This window comes from Erigeron canadensis, chromosome 3 (assembly GCF_010389155.1).
Source record: "Erigeron canadensis isolate Cc75 chromosome 3, C_canadensis_v1, whole genome shotgun sequence".
NCBI classification, from domain to species: Eukaryota; Viridiplantae; Streptophyta; class Magnoliopsida; order Asterales; family Asteraceae; genus Erigeron; species Erigeron canadensis.
Genome location: NC_057763.1, coordinates 35,217,422 through 35,237,321, shown reverse-complemented (window position 1 = coordinate 35,237,321; position 19,900 = coordinate 35,217,422). Strand labels below are relative to the sequence as shown.

General features: G+C 36.7%; 1 protein-coding gene and 1 pseudogene across 1 annotated transcript; both read left to right on the top strand.

The window, feature by feature from the left end:
- The first annotated feature begins 9,947 nt into the window (after positions 1-9,947).
- Positions 9,948-10,046, top strand: LOC122594735 (annotated as a pseudogene).
- Positions 10,047-14,882: 4,836 nt separating this feature from the next.
- Positions 14,883-19,586, top strand: LOC122590542 (protein ABHD18). The gene is made up of 5 exons (XM_043762741.1): positions 14,883-15,505; positions 17,229-17,313; positions 17,385-17,554; positions 18,299-18,564; positions 19,179-19,586. Exons 1-5 carry the CDS (start codon positions 15,142-15,144, stop codon positions 19,353-19,355), a joined length of 1,062 nt encoding a protein of 353 aa, XP_043618676.1. The 5' UTR covers positions 14,883-15,141; the 3' UTR covers positions 19,356-19,586.
- The last annotated feature ends 314 nt before the right edge of the window (positions 19,587-19,900 follow it).

Here is a 19,900-nt window from a genome sequence, read left to right as displayed (position 1 = left end):
AATATGAGAAAGGTTGAACATAAAAGTCTTACATAATTGTTCACATGAGAATGATCAAAGAAAACCTAGCCTATTATCTTCATCATTGATTCTTCAATTAAGGCTTTGATCTCCATGAAAATATGAATTGATGATGAAATTGGGGTGTTGTGTGTGTTAGGAAACTGCCCAGGGATGAGAAAATATGAAGTGGTTTTTTCCAAAGTCGTCCATGAGGGAGTTATAAACTGAAAATTAATAAAACCCTTTAAATTTGGAATTTTGATGCAGCTGTGGCCGTCCCAGACTGCCTCTTGGCCGTCTGAGACTGCCCTCCAGAAATGGCAATTTTCTAGATTTTTGCCTTGACACTTCTTGACTTGATTCTTGACTTTGCTTGACTTGTTTATGATCCATTTAACTTCAATTTATCACCAAAGACCTGAAACACTTAAACAAACATAAAAACGCCCTAATCGTCTATTAACATTCACAAAACATGTCCGTTTTCATATCTTAAAGTAGTACGGATTAGGCGTTTATCACATTCCCCAACTTAACTCTTTTTCGTCCCGAAAAAGACATTCATCATGTGACAAGTCAATTTACAATCCCATAATATATCCTATCACCAAAGAAACACCATATAAGAATTATATCGATTATATATACTTGTAAAACTCAATCTTCAAGCAACCTTCAAAGTACATTTGGGCAAAACTAAGTAATGCAAACCAAACCACATAATACAACCAACTCACAAGACTTACAACTATCAAAAGATTTACGACTAGCAAATAGAAATATATAACTGTGCAATTAAACCTAATAAACCTCAAATTCGCCACAATACATGCATCACACTCTCACAATGTGCACTCCCCTCGGTTCATATTTGAGTGAATTAGCAAAAGATGTGCCAATATATATATATATATATATATATATATATATATATATAAAGCTCTCAACTCATTATTGCACACTAAAAGTCATAGGCTAGTACACAAATCGAATCAAGACCTCACAACTCAAACTATTACTTCGGTATTCATACAAGATTGATGGAAATATGGAATGAAACACGGTAATGATTCTCAATTGGGCGATTTACTAGAATGATTTTGGAACAATTCACTTTTGGTTCTTTTGAATCAACTTACATGGATAATTGAATTGAATTTCACTTATGACCATATACTTTGACTTTCTTAACCGGATTTTTCAATTTGACTTTGATTTGTTCTTTCTTTTGATTCATCATCATAAACAACACAACTTTGAACAATTACGGATTTCATAACGAAGTGAGGTGAAATATGGAGTGATTTGTATGATTGTTTTATAGTTTTGAGCACATAATTCAAGCTAGAAGTCTCGACACGGTAAGTGTACTAGTTCTAACCTAATGTACAATAATGGTTCACACAATATGATAAGGATCACGAGAAACAATGCTACGCTAACAATCTAAATCAATCGTCGACGAGGCGTTTTTCTCATGAAATTGAAGGATATAACGGATAAATAAATGTGATACATGCATTGCGACTCACAATTGGCATATTACCCTTATTTGCACATTTCTATGTTTTTACTTGCTAGCAACTCTATCAAGCGGCTCATAAGTCAATCATATCATGCAATCTAGCCTACACTACCTAGCCCCGCTTACATGTACTCATCCAATCACAAGAAAGCCTCATTTTACAAACATATATAACTAACATAACTCGAACATTTTGTCTCTTTGATTCAATTTTATATTACAAGAAAGTAAATCAACATCTAAACTAGAGATATAAATGAAATTAACTAGAAATTAAATCTACCTACGAATTGAAAAGGCCAAAAATATAAAACAAACACAGAAAAGCACATAATCACACAAGAGAATTAGAAAAATGGATAGAAGGTACCAATCACTGACGTGGACCCTGAGGTGGTCCAAAGATCGACTCCATCAAGCTCCGATACAAAGACTGACCATCAAATGAATCATGAGTAGCAGTAGAAGAAGAAGCTGCAAAAGATGATGTTGGGGGATCACTCGGACCAGTCTCCATCCGACCTACACAAGACTGCTGTGGTAACCACTCAGAATCATGGCTCTGAGGATAAGCGGGATGTTTCTCCTCCTCATAATCTCCTATGGTCTGAAAGTTATAAACTGGAGGAGTCTCGATAAAAGGAAGCCCGCAGTGTGATCCTCATGATGACGAACGGCTTCCGTATATTGGAATCTTCTTCTAATCTCCAACTCATGAGCATATGCCATTGCCCGCTCATAATCTCTCTGCTCTTGTCGCCTAACTCTTGCTTCTTCAACTTGTTGAGCAGCCAAATCCCACATACTCTTCTCAAAAGAAGTCCATCGATGGTAGTCACCAGGCCGCTTAATCCCAACACTCGGCCTATTTCTCCCTATACCTGCATCTAACACACCACCACATATCCTTGGTGGTTCTTCCTCATTCCCCACATTATCACCACTAGGCTCACCATGCTCGTCAACATCCATAGGCCCCACAAGCTCCAATTGCGCCTCAACCTCCTCCAAAGTTAATCCATCCTTAGGAGCTATCAAACGCCCCATTGACTTCAAGTCCTTTAAAATCCTACATTAAGGCCTATCCTCCAAAGCCCACTCAGTTCCATTCAACAATTTCTTCATGGAAACAACAACTTGATTAACCGAAATTGTGGGTGAATCAATTGTAGCGGCTTTATGACTCAAGATTAGGCGAGTAATGAGCCTCGGATAAGGAATGATCAATTTAACCTTCTTGTTGCGGCCCTCCCAAATATTTGTCATGATAATGTGTCTAAGTGGCAAATTCAACTTTCCCGTTACCAAAGCATACAATACTACAACTTCTTGTAACCTTATTAAACCCTTGTCACTACTTCTTGGACAAATATTCCAACTAATAATGCTCATGATCAAACGGGGTAACGGTTTCAACCTAGCACGGCTTAAATTCTTGTTTACATTCAAAGCATCTCGAGGATAGGTGAACAACTCGGCTATCATCTCTACCAAGTTCATATCCGGAGCTACCCCATTTAATACATCATCAGACACAAAATCAAATGACTTTTTCGACTTAGGACCTAAATCAAACTTCACTATTTTATCCAAAGTTTCAAAAGACATTGTGACATCTTTACCATCCACCTTACCGACTAACTTGGTGGTCTCGGGAGGTTTCTTACCATCAATCTTTTTCAACGTACCCAACCATTCCATAATACCTTCTAAATTCACTTCGGGATCATCATTATTATTCCATACTAAGACATTTTTCCAACCAATATTTTCAAAAGCTTCAATGAACCCAAAACCCCTAAAATCTTTCAACAAAACTTTCCTTTCACCCAACAATTGTTTTTTCATATTTTCGGTCGTACCCATTTTATCTTTAAACAATTCACATTGCCATTTATAAGGTAAAGAAGATAGGGGATTACTACACGGCCATTCGGGCTTTTCGTCTTGTTGTTGAACTTCCATTGCTTGTTCTTGAGTTGTGTCATCTTCTTCATCATAATTAACCATCTTTCTCCTCCTTTTTTGTTGAGGTTGATTTGAAGAAGTGGGCTCGGTTGATTTGGCTAGAGTTTTCATCAACTTTCCTCCTGTTTTTGTCATCCTGTTAAGAAAAATAACCAAAAAGTTACAAACTTTATTAATGGTTAACAATTAAAAACAAAAACAAGAAAAATCTTCAAAAATTCGTTTCTTGACTCACTTTTCCAGAAAAATCTAGTTCGAAATTGAACAAACAAAGGTAAGGGTTTTGTAGCTCTCGAAAAATTATGCGATTTTGAATCAAGAATTGTTTGATTTGGTTGAGTATTGAAGAAGACATGGTGATTTGAAAAATTAAGGTTTATGGAGAAAAATTGGGGAAGAAAAGAATTTGAGAGGGAGAGAGGGCACGATCTAGATGAATGAATCGATTATTTTGTTTTTTAGTGGCTATAAAATTTTCAATTTTGAACTAATTAAATTATTATTATTATTTACACTATAATAACAAAAAAGAAAAAGAAAATTAAACTAAATTAAGTTGACCGGGTCAACTGTCCAGACGACCCGACCCACTTGCACTTTTGACCCGCCAGCCAAACACGCCCCATCGTCCCTGTTCATCTCCTTCGATCTCAGTCAAAACCTAACCACCGTTTCGGACGCCGCCAGCCATCGTCCCAGACGGTGGCTTGGAAGTTGAAGTTCCACCGTCTCACTACCGTAAAACAGGGGATAGCCCCGTTTAGTAGCCGTCTAACGTTTTGAGAATTTGTGGTGGACCGTATAACACGCCTGTCCTGTTTCTTTCTTAGCCGTCCCGCACGCCCTAGCCACCGTCTGAGACGGTGGCTTGGAGATTGATACTTGGCCGTTCATGTTGCCGTAAAACAGAGGAAACAGGCGCCTGGGTGTCGTCCATCGTTTCAGAGCAATTCAAGGGGCCGTCTGGGACTGTACCTCCAACGTGCAAGACGCCAAAACTGAATTTATTTATTTATTTATTTATTTTTTTATACAGCCACATTCAACTTAATATTTTAATTTAAAGTTTATTTAAAATGTTTAAAACAAGTCACAATTCATATTTAAAGTTTGAAATTTGAAACTTATTTAAAAACACTTCGAAACTTTATTTAAAAACAATTGCAATTATTTAAAATTGAACTCCTTTCCCCAACTTAATCGTACGTTGTCCCCAACGTACACATAAATTAAAGATAAGTTAATTGGCTCGAAAAATTGCAAAACGTTCTCATTTCTCACCCGACCAACCTTCCCCAACTTAATTCTCAAACATGAGTGCCGAGAATTATCCAACTTGTGTAACTATGCAACAAAATACTAAAATAACTAAATAAAAATTCACGAAAGCGAAACATACCGAGAATGACGATAGAAAACAAATAAACAATGGGTTGCCTCCCGTTTAGCGCTAAATTTATTGTCCTCAGCCCGACATTACCTCAAACGATTTAAACAACCTCATAAGATGGTGGACTTGAGATGAAGTTCACCATTTCCTTTGTCGCTCCATTGATGTCGGTTGCATCCAAATACGGCTTCAAACGATGTCCGTTTACCATTTGCTCTACTCCATCTTTCGGGTCTTCAATTTCAACTTCACCAAACTTTCCAACTCTTGTAATCACATACGGACCCATCCATTTGCTCTTGAGTTTTCCCGGAAAGAATTTAAGTCTTGAATTGTAAAGCCAAACCTTTTGGCTAACTTCGAACACCTTTTTCTTCAACTTGGCATCCTGAACCGCTTTCATCTTGTCTTTGTATGTTGATGCGCATTCATATGCTTCATTCCTCAATTCCTCCAATTCACATAATTGTAACTTTCTTTCCTTACCTGCACTCTCAAAATCCATGTTAACGGCCTTAACGGCCCACAAAGCCCTATGTGCAAGCTCAATTGGAAGATGACAACCCTTCCCATAAACCAACCGATATGGTGTGGTTCCAATAGGCGTTTTGAAAGCGGTACGGTAGGCCCATAAAGCATCATTGAGTTTAGTAGACCAATCTTTTCTATCGGGCCTAACCGTCTTTTGCAAAATTTCTTTAATTTGCCTATTAGACACTTCAACTTGCCCACTTGTTTGTGGGTGATATGGAGTAGCGATTCGGTGGTTTACGCCATACCGTTTGAGAAGTTTACCAAACTGAAAATTTTTAAAATGAGATCCCCCATCACTTATGATGACAAGAGGAATTCCAAATCTTGAGAAAATGTTACTTTGAACAAACTTGCAAACTACGGTATGATCATTGGTTTTAGTGGCAATGGCTTCTACCCATTTGGAAACATAATCTACGGCTACTAAAATGTAGTAATTACCAAAGGAATTAGGGAAGGGACCCATAAAATCAATGCCCCAAACATCAAAAATATTAACAACTAAAATTGGTTGCATGGGCATTTTGTTCCTCTTGGTTATACTACCTAGTTGTTGACACCTAACACACTTTTTAACAAATTCAGCGGCATCTTTAAAGATACTAGGCCAAAACAAACCACACATTAAAACCTTATAACCTGTCTTTTGGCCGCTGAAATGACCTCCACATGCAAATGAATGTGCATGAGTCAACACCTCTTGAATCTCTTCTTCCGGAACACATCTTCTCACCAATTGATCAGGGCCAACTTTGAACAAATCCGGCTCGTCCCAAATGTATTGTTTTGCTTGTGCCAAGAACTGTTGCTTCTTTCTTTTAGGCCAATGTTCCGGTATCTTACCTGCAGACAAAAAATTCACAAAATTTGCATACCAAGGAACAATAGAAACGGTTAGTAGATGTTCATCCAGAAACGTCTCATTAATTTCCTTAGTTGCTCCATCATCCATTGTTTGAATTCTTGACAAGTGGTCCGCCACCACGTTCTCACTTCCTTTCTTATCTCGGATCTCCAAATCAAACTCTTGTAGTAGCAACACCCATCGAATTAGCCTTGGCTTGGCATCCTTCTTTTCCATCAAATGCTTCACCGCGCTATGATCTGTGTACACAATGACCTTGCTACCACAAATGTAAGAACGAAACTTGTCAATTGCATGAACAACTGCAAGCAATTCTTTTTCGGTGGTTGTGTAATTCAATTGGGCATCCGATAAAGTTTTGCTTGCATAATAAATCACAACGGGTTTCTTGTCTACCCGTTGTCCCAAAACAGCCCCAATTGCAAAGTCACTTGCATCACACATAATTTCAAAAGGCATGGACCAATTAGGTGATTGCAAAATGGGGCTTCAACCAATTTGTCTTTCAAAGTTTCGAAAGCTTTTAAACACTCTTCATCAAAAACAAAAGGTACATCTTTTAGTAACAAATTACATAAAGGTTTTGTAATGACACTAAATCCCTTGATGAACCTTCTATAAAACTCGGCGTGTCCAAGAAAAGAACAGACACCCTTGACATTGGTTGGAGGGGGTAAAGTAGAAATGACTTTGAGTTTGGCTCGGTCAACTTCCATGCCTTTGTTTGAAATCACATGACCCAAAACCGTCCCCTCTTGAACCATAAAGTGGCTCTTTTCCCAACTTAAAACCAAATTTGTCTCAACACATCTTTTCAAAACTTTTGTAAGCTCATCAAGACAATTTTCAAAGCTTTGGCCAAAAATTGAAAAATCATCCATGAAGATTTCTAGTGAGTTACCGACCATATCTGAAAAGATACTCATCATGCACCTCTGAAAAGTGGCTGGAGCATTACACAACCCGAATGGCATTCGCCTAAAGGCAAAAGTCCCATATGGGCATGTAAATGTGGTCTTGTGTTGGTCATCGGGGTGGATAGCAATCTGATTATAACCTGAATAACCATCTAGAAAACAATAAAACTTCTGACCTGCAAGTTTTTCGATGATTTGATCAATGAATGGTAGTGGGAAATGATCTTTTGAAGTAGCGGTGTTCAATTTCCGGTAGTCAATGCACACCCTCCACCCGGTGATGGGTCGAGTTGCAATTTGCTCACCACTATCTCCTTTCACCACTTGAATTCCAGCTTTCTTAGGTACCGTTTGTGTTGGACTTACCCATGTACTATCCGAAATGGGGTAAACAATTCCAACATCCAACCATTTTAGCACCTCCTTCTTCACAACTTCACGCATATGTGGATTCAACCTTCTTTGAGCATCACGTGAAGGTTTTGCTTCAGAATCGGTGATTATCTTATGCATCACAATTGATGGACTAATGCCTTTCAAATCGGCAATTGTCCACCCAATGGCTGCCTTATACTCCTTGAGCACTTTTAACAATGCCTTTTCTTGCACTTCTTCCAAATTTGATGCAATAATCACCGGCAAAGTTTGTTCTTCTCCCAAAAATGCATACTTCAAATGAGATGGGAGCTCTTTCAATTCAACTTGTGGTGGACTTTCAATGGAAGGTTTGAGATGAGTGTCAATGTGATCCGGTAAACTTTCAACCAAATGAGTCCATGATGGTCTACCTTCTTGAATTGCCATGATCTCCCAATCCTTCTCTTCCTTCTTCAATGTCTCACTATGCTCCAAAATTAACCTGTCAACCAAAGCACAAGACTCCCGTGTGTCTTCCTCACTTTCATGAGAAATGCACCCATCAATGACGTCCGCCATAAAGCATTCGTCACTAACTACGGGGTTAGGAACACTGGCAAAAACATTTAATCTAATCTTACGGTTGCCAAAGGTCATTTCAACCGTACCCCGCCTACAATCAATTAATGCATTAGCGGTGGCCAAAAAGGGTCTACCCATGATGACATTGGGTTGCCTCACATTACCGCTTGGTGCAAAATCAAGAACCAAAAGTCTACGGGGTAATAGAAGTCCTCCACCTTCACTATGACATCTTGGAGAATTCCTCTTGGAAGTTTTAGTGACAAATCAGCCATTACCAAGGTGGTGTCGACTTTTTCCAATGGTCAAAAGTCATATTGATCATACAACATACCCGGTAGGATACTCACACCCGCACCCATATCCAAAAGTGCCTTATTCATTTTAAAATCACCAACTTGAATTGTAATTAAAGGCGCTCCCGGATCTTGGAGTTTAGGTGGGAGTATACCCATCACAATGGCACTAACTTCCTCATTTAAGACAATTTTCTTAGGAAGCTTATGGTGTCGTTTTTGGGTACACAACTCCTTAAGATATTTAGCATAAGCCGAAACTTGTTTGATTATGTCAATAAGAGGGATGTTGATTTTTACTTGTTTAAAAATTTCCCACATCTCTTCCTCATGGGGACCTCTTTTCCTAAGTGTAGGCCTAAGTTTTGGATCAATCAAAGCCAAAGGAAAAGGAATGGTATTACCCTCCATATCCTTTCCTTGTTTTTCAGAAAATTTAACATTAGACCTATCATTTTCTACCTCTTTAAAAGACGCTTTCTTATTTGATTTAGGTAGAATAAGTTCCGGTTCATGCTCACTATCTTGATCATCATTAACATCCTCCACCACACCATCAACAAGTGATGATGGAGGTTCAACTTTATTATCATAAATCCTACCACTACGAAGAGTACTTACATTGTTTATCTCCACATTCTTGACATTCTTCGGACCGCCACTTTGATGTTGTGGATTGATCTTCGTGTCACTTGGTAGCTTTCCTGGATTCTTCCTCGATTCCGATACCTCCTCCGCCAATTGACCTACTTGCTTTTGCAAACTCTCAACCGTCTTGTCCCGAATCTCATTCTTCCTATCCATTTCTTTCAAGTACTCCATAATCTCCCCGGTTGATACTTCATTGCTTCCCGAAGGTCCACCTTGGTTATTACCTTGTTGATAGTTCCTTGGGTAGCCTCTATTGAATCCTCCCTGATTTTGGCCACCTTGGTAATTCCCTTGGTTGTAATTTCGGCCTTGGAATGGTTGAAATGATGCTCCTCCGGTTTGGTTATTTCCTTGAAAATTCGGGTTGAGTTGATTTGAAGAATTTCCATACCGAAGGTTTGGGTGGTTTCTCATTCCCGGATGATAAGTGTTGGAGTTCATGTCAAATGGTCTCTTTTCTCCATACACTTGATTAACTTCTTCAACTTGTTCCGGGATCAATGGACATTGCAAAGCCGTATGTCCAAGTTCATCACAACTTTCACAAATCGGGTATTCTTGAGAAACTTGAGCAACACCTTGACTTTCAACTTTCCCCAACTTAGCAAACTTCCGTTCCAAAGCTTCAAGTCGATCTTTGGTGGCTTGATCACTTGTAAATGATGAAGAAGCTATTGGATGTCTTGCTCTCCTATTCGATTGAGCTTGCCTTTTCGAATTCACACTCATTTTTTCCAAGAATTCCCAATCAACATCTTCAGGATTAGTCAAGAAAGTTCCATTGCTAATTGAATTCACATCTCTTTTCTCTTCCGGTAGTAAACCATCATAGAAAGCCGTGATCAACTCCCATTTAGCAATTCCATGGTGAGGACAAGTTCTCAACAACTCATTAAATCTCTTGAAGGCCTCATAAAATGTTTCACCTGATTGTTGCTGAAAAGTTCTTATTGAAGTTCTTGCATCACTAGTCTTTTGCATGGTGTAATACTCATCCAAGAATTGTTGCATTTTAGCCCATGTAAAGATACTACCCGATGACAATGATAAAAACCATTGCTTTGCTTTATCCTTCAACGTGAACTGAAATAAGACTAGTTTAACTTCATCCGGAGAAAATCCTTGACCTCCAATGGTACCACAAATAGCCTCAAACTCCGATAAATGCAAATAAGGATCCTCCGTTGCTTTACCATAGAAACTTGGTAAAATACTCAAACATTGAGGTCTAACTTCAAAAGCTCTACCCCTTAACACCGGTGGTACTATAGGTGAGGCATTAACGGCTATGGCGGGTCGGAAATGACTATCAACTCCTTGTGGTGGAGGTTGATAGTTCATATTAGGAATGACACGGTTGTGTGGTTGGTTAATGGGTGGGACTCCACGACGGTAGTGACGTGGTGGTGGTCCTTGAGGAATTCTTTGGTTGATGTATTGAGGTTGGTTAAATTGAGGATATTGAATGTTTTGTGGTTGCCCATAATCATCTCCATCATTCCAATCGTATCCATCATCATGATTATCAAACCTCCCATCATTCCAATTATCAATTTCATACACCGACTCCGTATACCGTGATCCTTCTCCAACAAAAGTTGGTATTCCAGTTCGGTGAGGAGTTGTGAATCCGCTTCTCACGGATCGGGGTGGATGTTGTTGAGGTTGGTTTTGGGGTTGGACATTTTGTTCAAGGTTAGGTTCTTGTTAGGTTCTGGTTGGTTGAATAATTGGTGGTATATTTCCGGGATTACTCATGTTTGCACGGTGAAATACTCGGTTTCTCCTAGCTGTTTTCTCAATTTCCGGATCAAACAACAAAGGTGATTTTTTCTATGAATACCTCGTATGCATAAACAACCTGTAACCTACACAAATAACACACCTAGCGTAATTCGGAAGTACAAAAATGCAAAGAAAATAAACAAACTACTAACAACTAAACTAATTCTTTTTGTATTTTCTGAAAATTTTAACAAATTGAAAGCAACTTTAACACTTTGCACACCGATTCCCCGGCAGCGGCGCCAAAATTTGATCGATGTCGTTGGACCGATCAAAAATAAAACTAAATACCAATGATTAGTACGAGTAAATAGAGTATCGTATCCTCAGGGAATCAGGAGAAAGTGTTAAACAAGTTACAAAAGCTATTTAATCTAGACATAAACTTAAAATCGATTAATTGGTTGGTTTGATTAAAAACTGAACTTGATGATAAACTTAACAAAATAATTCAATTAAATAGAGGAATCATTCTCATGCTTCAAATTATGCTTTCTTATATGTAACCTAACCTATATTCGTTGGAAATCACATAGACATGATTCGTTATAACATTTGGATTGAATGAACTTAAGAACTAAAGTAATCGGGTGTGATGATTCACGATAACAAAAAACCGAGGAATTGACACAACTAGATTTTCAATTCATTAAAATAGAATTACAAGTTCATGAGATATTCTTTCAATAATCTATGATTAACAATAATTTGGAACCAAAAGATGGCTGAAATTCATTCAAAGTCATAAACATGTAATCATTCATTCAAATCCAAACAACATTAGATGCAAAACACAATTAAAAATTAAACATCTAATCCAACATGAATATGAGAAAGGTTGAACATAAAAGTCTTACATAATTGTTCACATGAGAATGATCAAAGAAAACCTAGCCTATTATCTTCATCATTGATTCTTCAATTAAGGCTTTGATCTCCATGAAAATATGAATTGATGATGAAATTAGGGTGTTGTGTGTGTTAGGAAACTGCCCAGGGATGAGAAAATATGAAGTGGTTTTTTCCAAAGTCGTCCATGAGGGAGTTATAAACTGAAAATTAATAAAACCCTTTAAATTCGGAATTTTGATGCAGCTGTGGCCGTCCCAGATTGCCTCCTGGCCGTCTGAGACTGCTCTCCAGAAATAGCAATTTTTCAGATTTTTGCCTTGACACTTCTTGACTTGATTCTTGACTTTGCTTGACTTGTTTATGATCCATTTAACTTCAATTTATCACCAAAGACCTGAAACACTTAAACAAACATAAAAACGCCCTAATCGTCTATTAACATTCACAAAACATGTCCGTTTTCATATCTTAAAGTAGTACGGATTAGGCGTTTATCACACTCCCAACACCTTCAACCTTCATCTTTTGTTATTACCCACTTTGATATCACCAAACTGCCCGTTCCCGTTAAATGTATCAAACATAGCCCGATCATTACAAATGTGTACTGACGCTGCATTATCAAACACCCACTTTGGTTTTTCATCCTTCAATATTCCCCACTCGAGTTTTCTGCCAACATAAACTCACTATTACAATCATTAACCATAATCACCTCTTCATTGTCCTTTTTCCTTACCTTTGAATCTCGTAAACTCTTCAAGTCTTCACGAAATTGAGGACAACGAATTTGCATATGGCCTTTCTCCCCACAATAGTAGCACTCATGTCTCGATCTCCCTGCACTCGAGACTTTGAACGCCCTCTTGAACTACCACAGTTAGAACCTCTTCCTCTATCGGGATCATCTGTAACTAATATTTTCTCTCCACTTGAGAAACTATCACTTCTACTCATTCTTTCGTTATCCCGTAAAGCTTTCAACACATCCTCAAGTTTCAAAGTGGTCTTCCCTGTCAGCATAATATGCACAAACGACTTATAGGATTTCGGCAATGATGACAATAATAACAAGGCTTGCTCTTCCTCCTTCATCACCTCATCGACATTAGACAACTGACAAACCAACTGATTAAAACAATTTATATGATCATGCAGATTACCTCCTTCTTCGAGTTTCAATGAATATAGATCCATCTTCAGAAATAGCCGATTCGTCAACGACTTTGAAGCATAGATTTCCGCAAGCTTATCCCAAATACCCTTCGGTGTGTTCTCTTTCAAAACACTATATTTAATTTCGGGAGCAAGTGCCAACCTGATTGTACTCGAAGCCTTCTTCTGCATCGTCTTCCAAACATCATCAAATATATCATCTGGTTTTGTGTCTTCTAAGGCTTCATCAATACCTTGTTGTATCAACACATCTTCAATAGTCATCCTCCAAACCGTGAAATCCATCTTCCCATCAAATATTGGGATCGAGAACTTTGAACCATTACTATTCATCTTTACTCAACAAATATCTGCAACAAATAACTCAAGAACAATAAAAACCAACAAAAGATTGTTCTGAAAATAACTCACCAAAAAACAGATTCTAGTAGGAACTTCAACGATCTAGATCTATCTAACAAAAGTGCGAATTACAAAACCCAACGGTGAAAGTGTAGATCTATGTTACCTGAACGTTCTTCTTGAAAAGTACGACGATCCAACGGTGAACAAAGTCACGATGCTCGTTTTCTTACAGCTGTGCAGAAAACCCAGTTGATTTCTGCAGCCAACTTCGAAAAATAATATCTCGCGATTGAAACCTCCAATCAAAATCTGAACGGTCAGATTTTGGATCTATGTGTTGTGAAGCTACTGCCCAAGTTTCACGACAATCCAACGGCCAACAAAGAGATTCGTCACTATTACCTCAACTCTGATACCACTTTGTTGGGATCAATCACCCAAACGAAGAAATCAACACACAAATAACCAATAATAAAGTAAACAAGAAAAAACAAACTACACAATATTTACTTGGTTCGACTCAAAGAGTCTAATCCACTACCACAAATAACACTACAAACGGTGGATTACAAGAATGGAGACGCTAACTCTCAACAATCTATAAACCTTCACAAAAGTTCACTCTTACAAGAAACTCACCTCTCAAGAATTTCTCACACGAGAATGAAGTCCATAAAACATAACTAATAACTCATATTTATATAGTCAACCTACCAAGACATTTTTCTTCCCATACCAATGTGGGACAAAGACTTTGGGTCAAATACCATCATTCACGAGTCGAAAAATCATATTTCGAGTCGAGTAAAAAATATCGAACTATGGTTAATAGTCCCCTTGGAAGACATCTTATAAAATCATAATGATACGAGGAAAATTAGCTTTGCCCTAAATCTAAAAATGATCAAAAACTTTTCCTTTCAAAGAAAAGATTAAATAGTGATAGATGATCATCTTACAAAACCTTAAAAATCACATGATTGACCACAACTGAAAGCGATTGAGACGTGGTGGCTAAAAAAGCCCATAGTCTTATCCACCCTGTCAGTATATTCCATGTAGATATCTGTATACTCTTCTCTTTCTCGCCCACAGTTTTCCCTATTCCACCTTCTTTCTTTCTTTCTTTGGTTTTTCCAAACAAATACCTCCATTTTCAATTTCTCATAAAATACATCTAATTTTCTTTTTTAATTAATTAATTGCTTTCAATCAATGCTAAATACCAATCTCTTAAATACCACATTACCACTCAACCACTTACTGAATTGGGTCATTTTTTATTCATCAAAATTGTGTATTTCATCAAACCGACATCGAACTTTGCAATTTCAGTCCATTTTCTCATCAGGGAATCTTTCAAATTGATTAAAAATCCAATCTTTTTGTGATTTTTGGTTTATAAATTACTGGGTATTGATTAAAAATTCCAATCTTTGTGTTTTCAAGTGTTTTGATTGGTGGTTCTGTTTTAGGTTTATATAAATTGGCAAAAAGTTACAAGCTTTACTATTTCTTAAGGATTTCTTGATTGATTTCACATTGTGATGTATCTATCTTTTGGTAAATTCATTAGTTAATTCCAAACTTTTTTAATTGATAAAAAGTTACAAGCTTGGTTGATTATATAAGGTTTTTTTTAGTTGATTTCACGTTGTGGTGTATGTATCTTTAATCCCATCTTGTGGTGAATTCAAGTTTTTGTTACAAGTTTATAGAAGTTCTTAAAAAGTTAAAAACTTGGTTAATTTTAATAGTGTTTTCATGATTTATGTCACATTGGCTGTATCTATCTTCAATTAATCTTGTGTCTGTAAGAAATTATATAAACTGACAAAAAGTTACAAGCTTAGTAAATTTTCAAGTGTTTTCTTGAATTATTTCAAGTTTTGAGTATGGTGGCTATAAAGATAGGAATGTTTCACTATGTATTAGACCATGTGTATGGTGCATGTATGCACAGAACAAAGCTAAGCACGCCTTTTTTTTCAAGAGGATGGGGTGGCACAAAACTTGATCTTTTAGAGAAAATGATTAAGCAAATATTTCCGGTTGTCGAAGGTCCAAGATTGATTAAGCCAATGTGGAGAACAGTTTGGGAAACCAAAAGTGCTTGTTTGAAAGAAGGTGTTTTTAGGACTCCTTGTGATGAACAACTTATCAATGCATTGCCTCCTGAGAGTCATACTGCAAGAGTCGCTTTCCTTGCCCCAAAATTCGTGCCTCCTCACAAAATGGCTTGTGTTGTTCATCTTGCAGGTACACCAGAAGTTGACTCTTTTTGAAAACAATTTTACTCTTGTGAATATGATTGGGTTTGAGATAATATTTGTAGATTATGTAAAGCTAATTTTAGTTATGTTGCGATTGAACTTGATGATAGTTTGAAGTGTATAGATGCATTGTTTTGATGATTGACTAGTGATTGATACTCGTATTTGAAGTCGAAGCTTTAACAACATTACATTCAAATGGTTTCATGTATATTGTATATTGAATGGGAGTCCATTTTTGTGATTGTAATGAAGACCTAGTTGATAAGTGACTTTGCATCTTCATTTAGCCTCTGGGATGCTAGAAGAATCCATGACTGATATTAGCTTATTAACCGGTCAACATTGTTGCCACTAATGAAAATATCTTCAACATTGTAAGCTCTTTTAAAAAACTGTTATTCCGAGCAAGTGGAACCATTTGCCACCATTGAAAGTCAACTTCGGTTTATTCCCTAGGCCTAGAAAATTACTGTGTAGAAGTTTGTTTTAAAGCATAAAGGGACTTATGCAAGCCAACAAAACTATTAATCGATAACGAGAACTTAATGAGCACTTAAACAATTTTATTAAGCTTGATTTGGGTGTTATATGTCATCATTGTAAGATAGATCTTTGAAAGAGTTGTAAATTCGTTGGAGAGAGAATTGTGTTGTGGAATTTTAACTGACAGAGTGTTACATTGGTTGTCTATGAAAGCTAATACAAACTCTATAACTTAGGAAAGATAGTCATATTAACAATTTAAAAGCTGTTCACTCTGCACTATATATGGACCCGAAGTGTGCAGTGCTGAGTATAATCATTCCATACAAGGCATACATTGTTATCTTCTATAGGCTCTTATTAACAAATGTCAACTTAGACTCTTAAGAGAGTAAGAACTAGAGTCCTAGACAGGGGATGTTCTCGAAGCTTGCGGTACATAAATAGTTTTATCTGCACAATGTTCAAATTTACTTGAAATGGTCGTCAATGAACAACATGCAGTCATATGATAGAAGTTTAATAAACAAAATGTTGCTCATTCAGTGTGTTATATCTTTCACAATCTAATTGAATGATAATCCAGAATAACCCTTGGTTAACTTGATCTTGTAAGGTATTGTTTATTGCAAATAACTATTGAAGGGTGTGTAAGCATGTTATTTTTTTAGCTTAAAAGAACCTATAACTGCATGTTCCCCACAGTATGACCGTGCTATAAGTTCCATATATAACTGGATTAGTATAGCATCAGATATATGTGAGATAATTTTGATATAAATAGTTAGCATGAAGCATCATCGAAGATTTGCATTGTCTATAATTAGTGTAATTTTGTGATAAAATCATGTAATGTTTCTGCTCTCTTTTTATGATACCGGGCATCATAATTGATTGAATGGTTGACAAACTTGTTGAGTCTTGACTTGTTTACTCGTGATACTTCTTTGTAATGTTTCTGCTCTCTTTTTATGATGCCGGGCATCATAAACGATTGAATGGTTGACAAACTTGTTGAGTCTTGACTTGTTTACTCGTGATACTTCTTTATATTCAGGCTTGTCAAATTCCATTCAATTTATCGTCCCACATCATAGCAGAAAACACCATTTTAATCTTGATCTCCCTCTCACATTGGTTCTATTGTCCTTAATGTTTTGATATGAACCCTTTTCTAATGTTTTGGATTGAATTATATCTGTTCACTCAGGCTTAATTTTCAGGTACTGGGGACCATAGTTTTGAGCGAAGGTTGCGTCTTGGCGGGCCACTTTTGAAGGAAAATATAGCAACAATGGTTCTTGAGAGGTAATAACCAATCACATACTTGATTCATTTGCTCACGTCATTATCATTCATTCTTTATAAAAACCATGCAGCCCTTTTTATGGACAAAGACGGCCATCTCTGCAGAGTGGATCAAAATTATTATGTGTGAGTGATTTGTTGCTATTGGGAAGAGCTACCATTGAAGAAGCTCGCAGTCTTCTACATTGGTTAGATTCTGAAGCAGGCTATGGAAAAATGGGTGTTTGTGGTCTAAGCATGGGTAACCTTTTTACTTTACACTCTCTTGATCAACCTTTACATAATATATTTCAGTTGGCCACCATATTACTTTTTTCTCTCACTAACTGTACTTTGATGCCTAAAAGCCAACATTTCTTTACACACTTGCTCTTCATTTAGATAACATTGTTTTCAAAGGACAAACATGTGAGTTAATTTTTATTCTTATTTTTGCAGTGGAAGAGCAAAATTTGATTTGAAAATGAGATGAAATGGCCAATTACACATCTTCTAGTAGATGTTTTTAAAAATATAGTTTCTTTATACTGCAGTGCAAACATGTATATTTTTTCGTATCTTAGACATTAAGGAAATGAATATTTCATTACAATTATAGTTCTTATCCATTAAATATGAAAAATGATATGTTGATTGTAATCAGAGGTGGCAAGTTTGACCCTAAGTATGAATAGTTTGACTTTGGTTATGTTTTTATCTCTAGTGGACTAAACATGTGAAAGAAGATGAGCGATAAAGGAAATGGGCTAAACTGGTCATTAGTTCTCCGAAGTGTGTTTAAGTTTATAATAGCTAAAGACAGAAATCATATTTGGCACAATATCTATTAATGAACTAGTTAAAGGCTATAGACAGAAATCACTTTGGCCCCTTCCCCTCCTGTCCAATTTGCTACCTCTAGATATAATGAACTTTTTGTTCCATCTTATATATTTTTTTCAAGATTATCATCATATTTGAAACTTCAATTTCATTGCTTGTTTAGGTGGAGTACACGCTGCCATGGTTGGATCCTTACACCCTACTCCAATAGCTACATTCCCGTTTCTATCCCCGCACTCAGCTGTTGTGGCATTCTGTGAAGGTGTATTGAAGCATGCCACTGCATGGGATGCACTAAGAGAGGATCTTTCGGCAGCTATGACACTGGATGAAGTACAAGAGCGCATGAGGCACGTGTTATCTCTCACCGATGTCACACGCTTTCCAACCCCCAAAAACCCAAATGCAGTTATTCTTGTGGCTGCTACGGTGAGTACTTTACTTTGGACAACCTTTGTTTTTCCACAAGAAAAATAAGCCCTTTGTATATGTGTATACAATCGTTTATGTTTAATTACAAATAGGGTGAGAAGCTGAGAACTATCGGTTGTCGGTTGTCACTACACAACTTCCATTAGATGTTGCTCAAACCATGCATGTATTGTTTTGGGTTTCTTGGAGATTCTTTTTTGAAAGTGTTTCTGTTGCTTAAAATCACAACAATTAGTTTCTTATGTTTGGATAACTTAATTAGATTCTGCTTGATTCTGCTTCTTATTATCAGTTTATTTAAGGGTTAGATGAGCATTTTCATTGAAGTGTGAAAGAAAGCCTGCTTTCTTTAACCTAATTTGAGAGATTTTTATTTCCAATCTACACAACCTCTACTTCTTTCACCAAGATATCATGTTCGGGCTTAACTGTCGTTCTATATGTTAGTAGTTTCTTTAGTAATAAAAAAAATGTTGATGTTAGCCGTTTTATCATGGTTGATTATATGATTTTGATCATCTACAACCACATACTATCAAAATGCATGTCCAAACACCCACTATTGTCCATTATTTTCTTCCTTTTGACATTTTGACCTTGATGTTTCTTAGGATGATGGATACATTCCTAAACACTCTGTGTTGGAGGTCCAACGAGCTTGGCCAGGATCAGAAGTGAGATGGGTAACTGGTGGCCACGTTTCTTCATTCATTCTCCACAACGGTGAGTTCCGTAGAGCCATTAGAGATGGGTTAAACAGATTACAGTGGAAGGAGCCCCCTTCATGATTGTTGTAAACATCATAAACAGTAAACACAAAGAGAAGTTGCTACTAACACTGTAAAGTTAATATGCAACCGGAACCAATAGATCTCTCGTGTACATTTTCAGCGAATCGTTTAATTTTAACAATTTCAATTCGTGGTTTAACTTCATTTTTATTTTTAAATCATTGTAATGTAGTTTTCTTTAAGAACAATGGTTCAAAATTTGATAAACTTGTATCTTGTTACGTTGTACATGTATGGGTCTTTCTTGACATGACATGAGATTTTGCTTTAATCTCTGGGTTTTGCTACAAGATTTGATGTGCAGATGAAGTTTATCAAAGAAATATCTACATCTTCTATCAAATTAATAGATCTAAATGCTAATCAAGGTCAAGTTAATAGCAGTTTGACAAATATAATATATATAGTAAAAAAAAAATGTTTTTCTTACATAGTTCATACAATAGCCATTTCATAACTAAGGTAGGTAAATAGAACTGCCAAGAACAGCTAATTGTAGTTACATTCTCGCATATAACACAAATATTGGAAGTGTTGATCAA

Coding starts and splice junctions, on each gene's coding strand:
- LOC122590542 (XM_043762741.1), top strand. CDS start 15,142: ATGGTGGCTATAAAGATAGGAATGTTTCACTATGTATTAGACCATGTG. Junction 17,314..17,384: donor GCAACAATGGTTCTTGAGAG/GTAATAACCAAT, acceptor AAAACCATGCAG/CCCTTTTTATGGACAAAGAC. Junction 18,565..19,178: donor TTATTCTTGTGGCTGCTACG/GTGAGTACTTTA, acceptor GATGTTTCTTAG/GATGATGGATACATTCCTAA.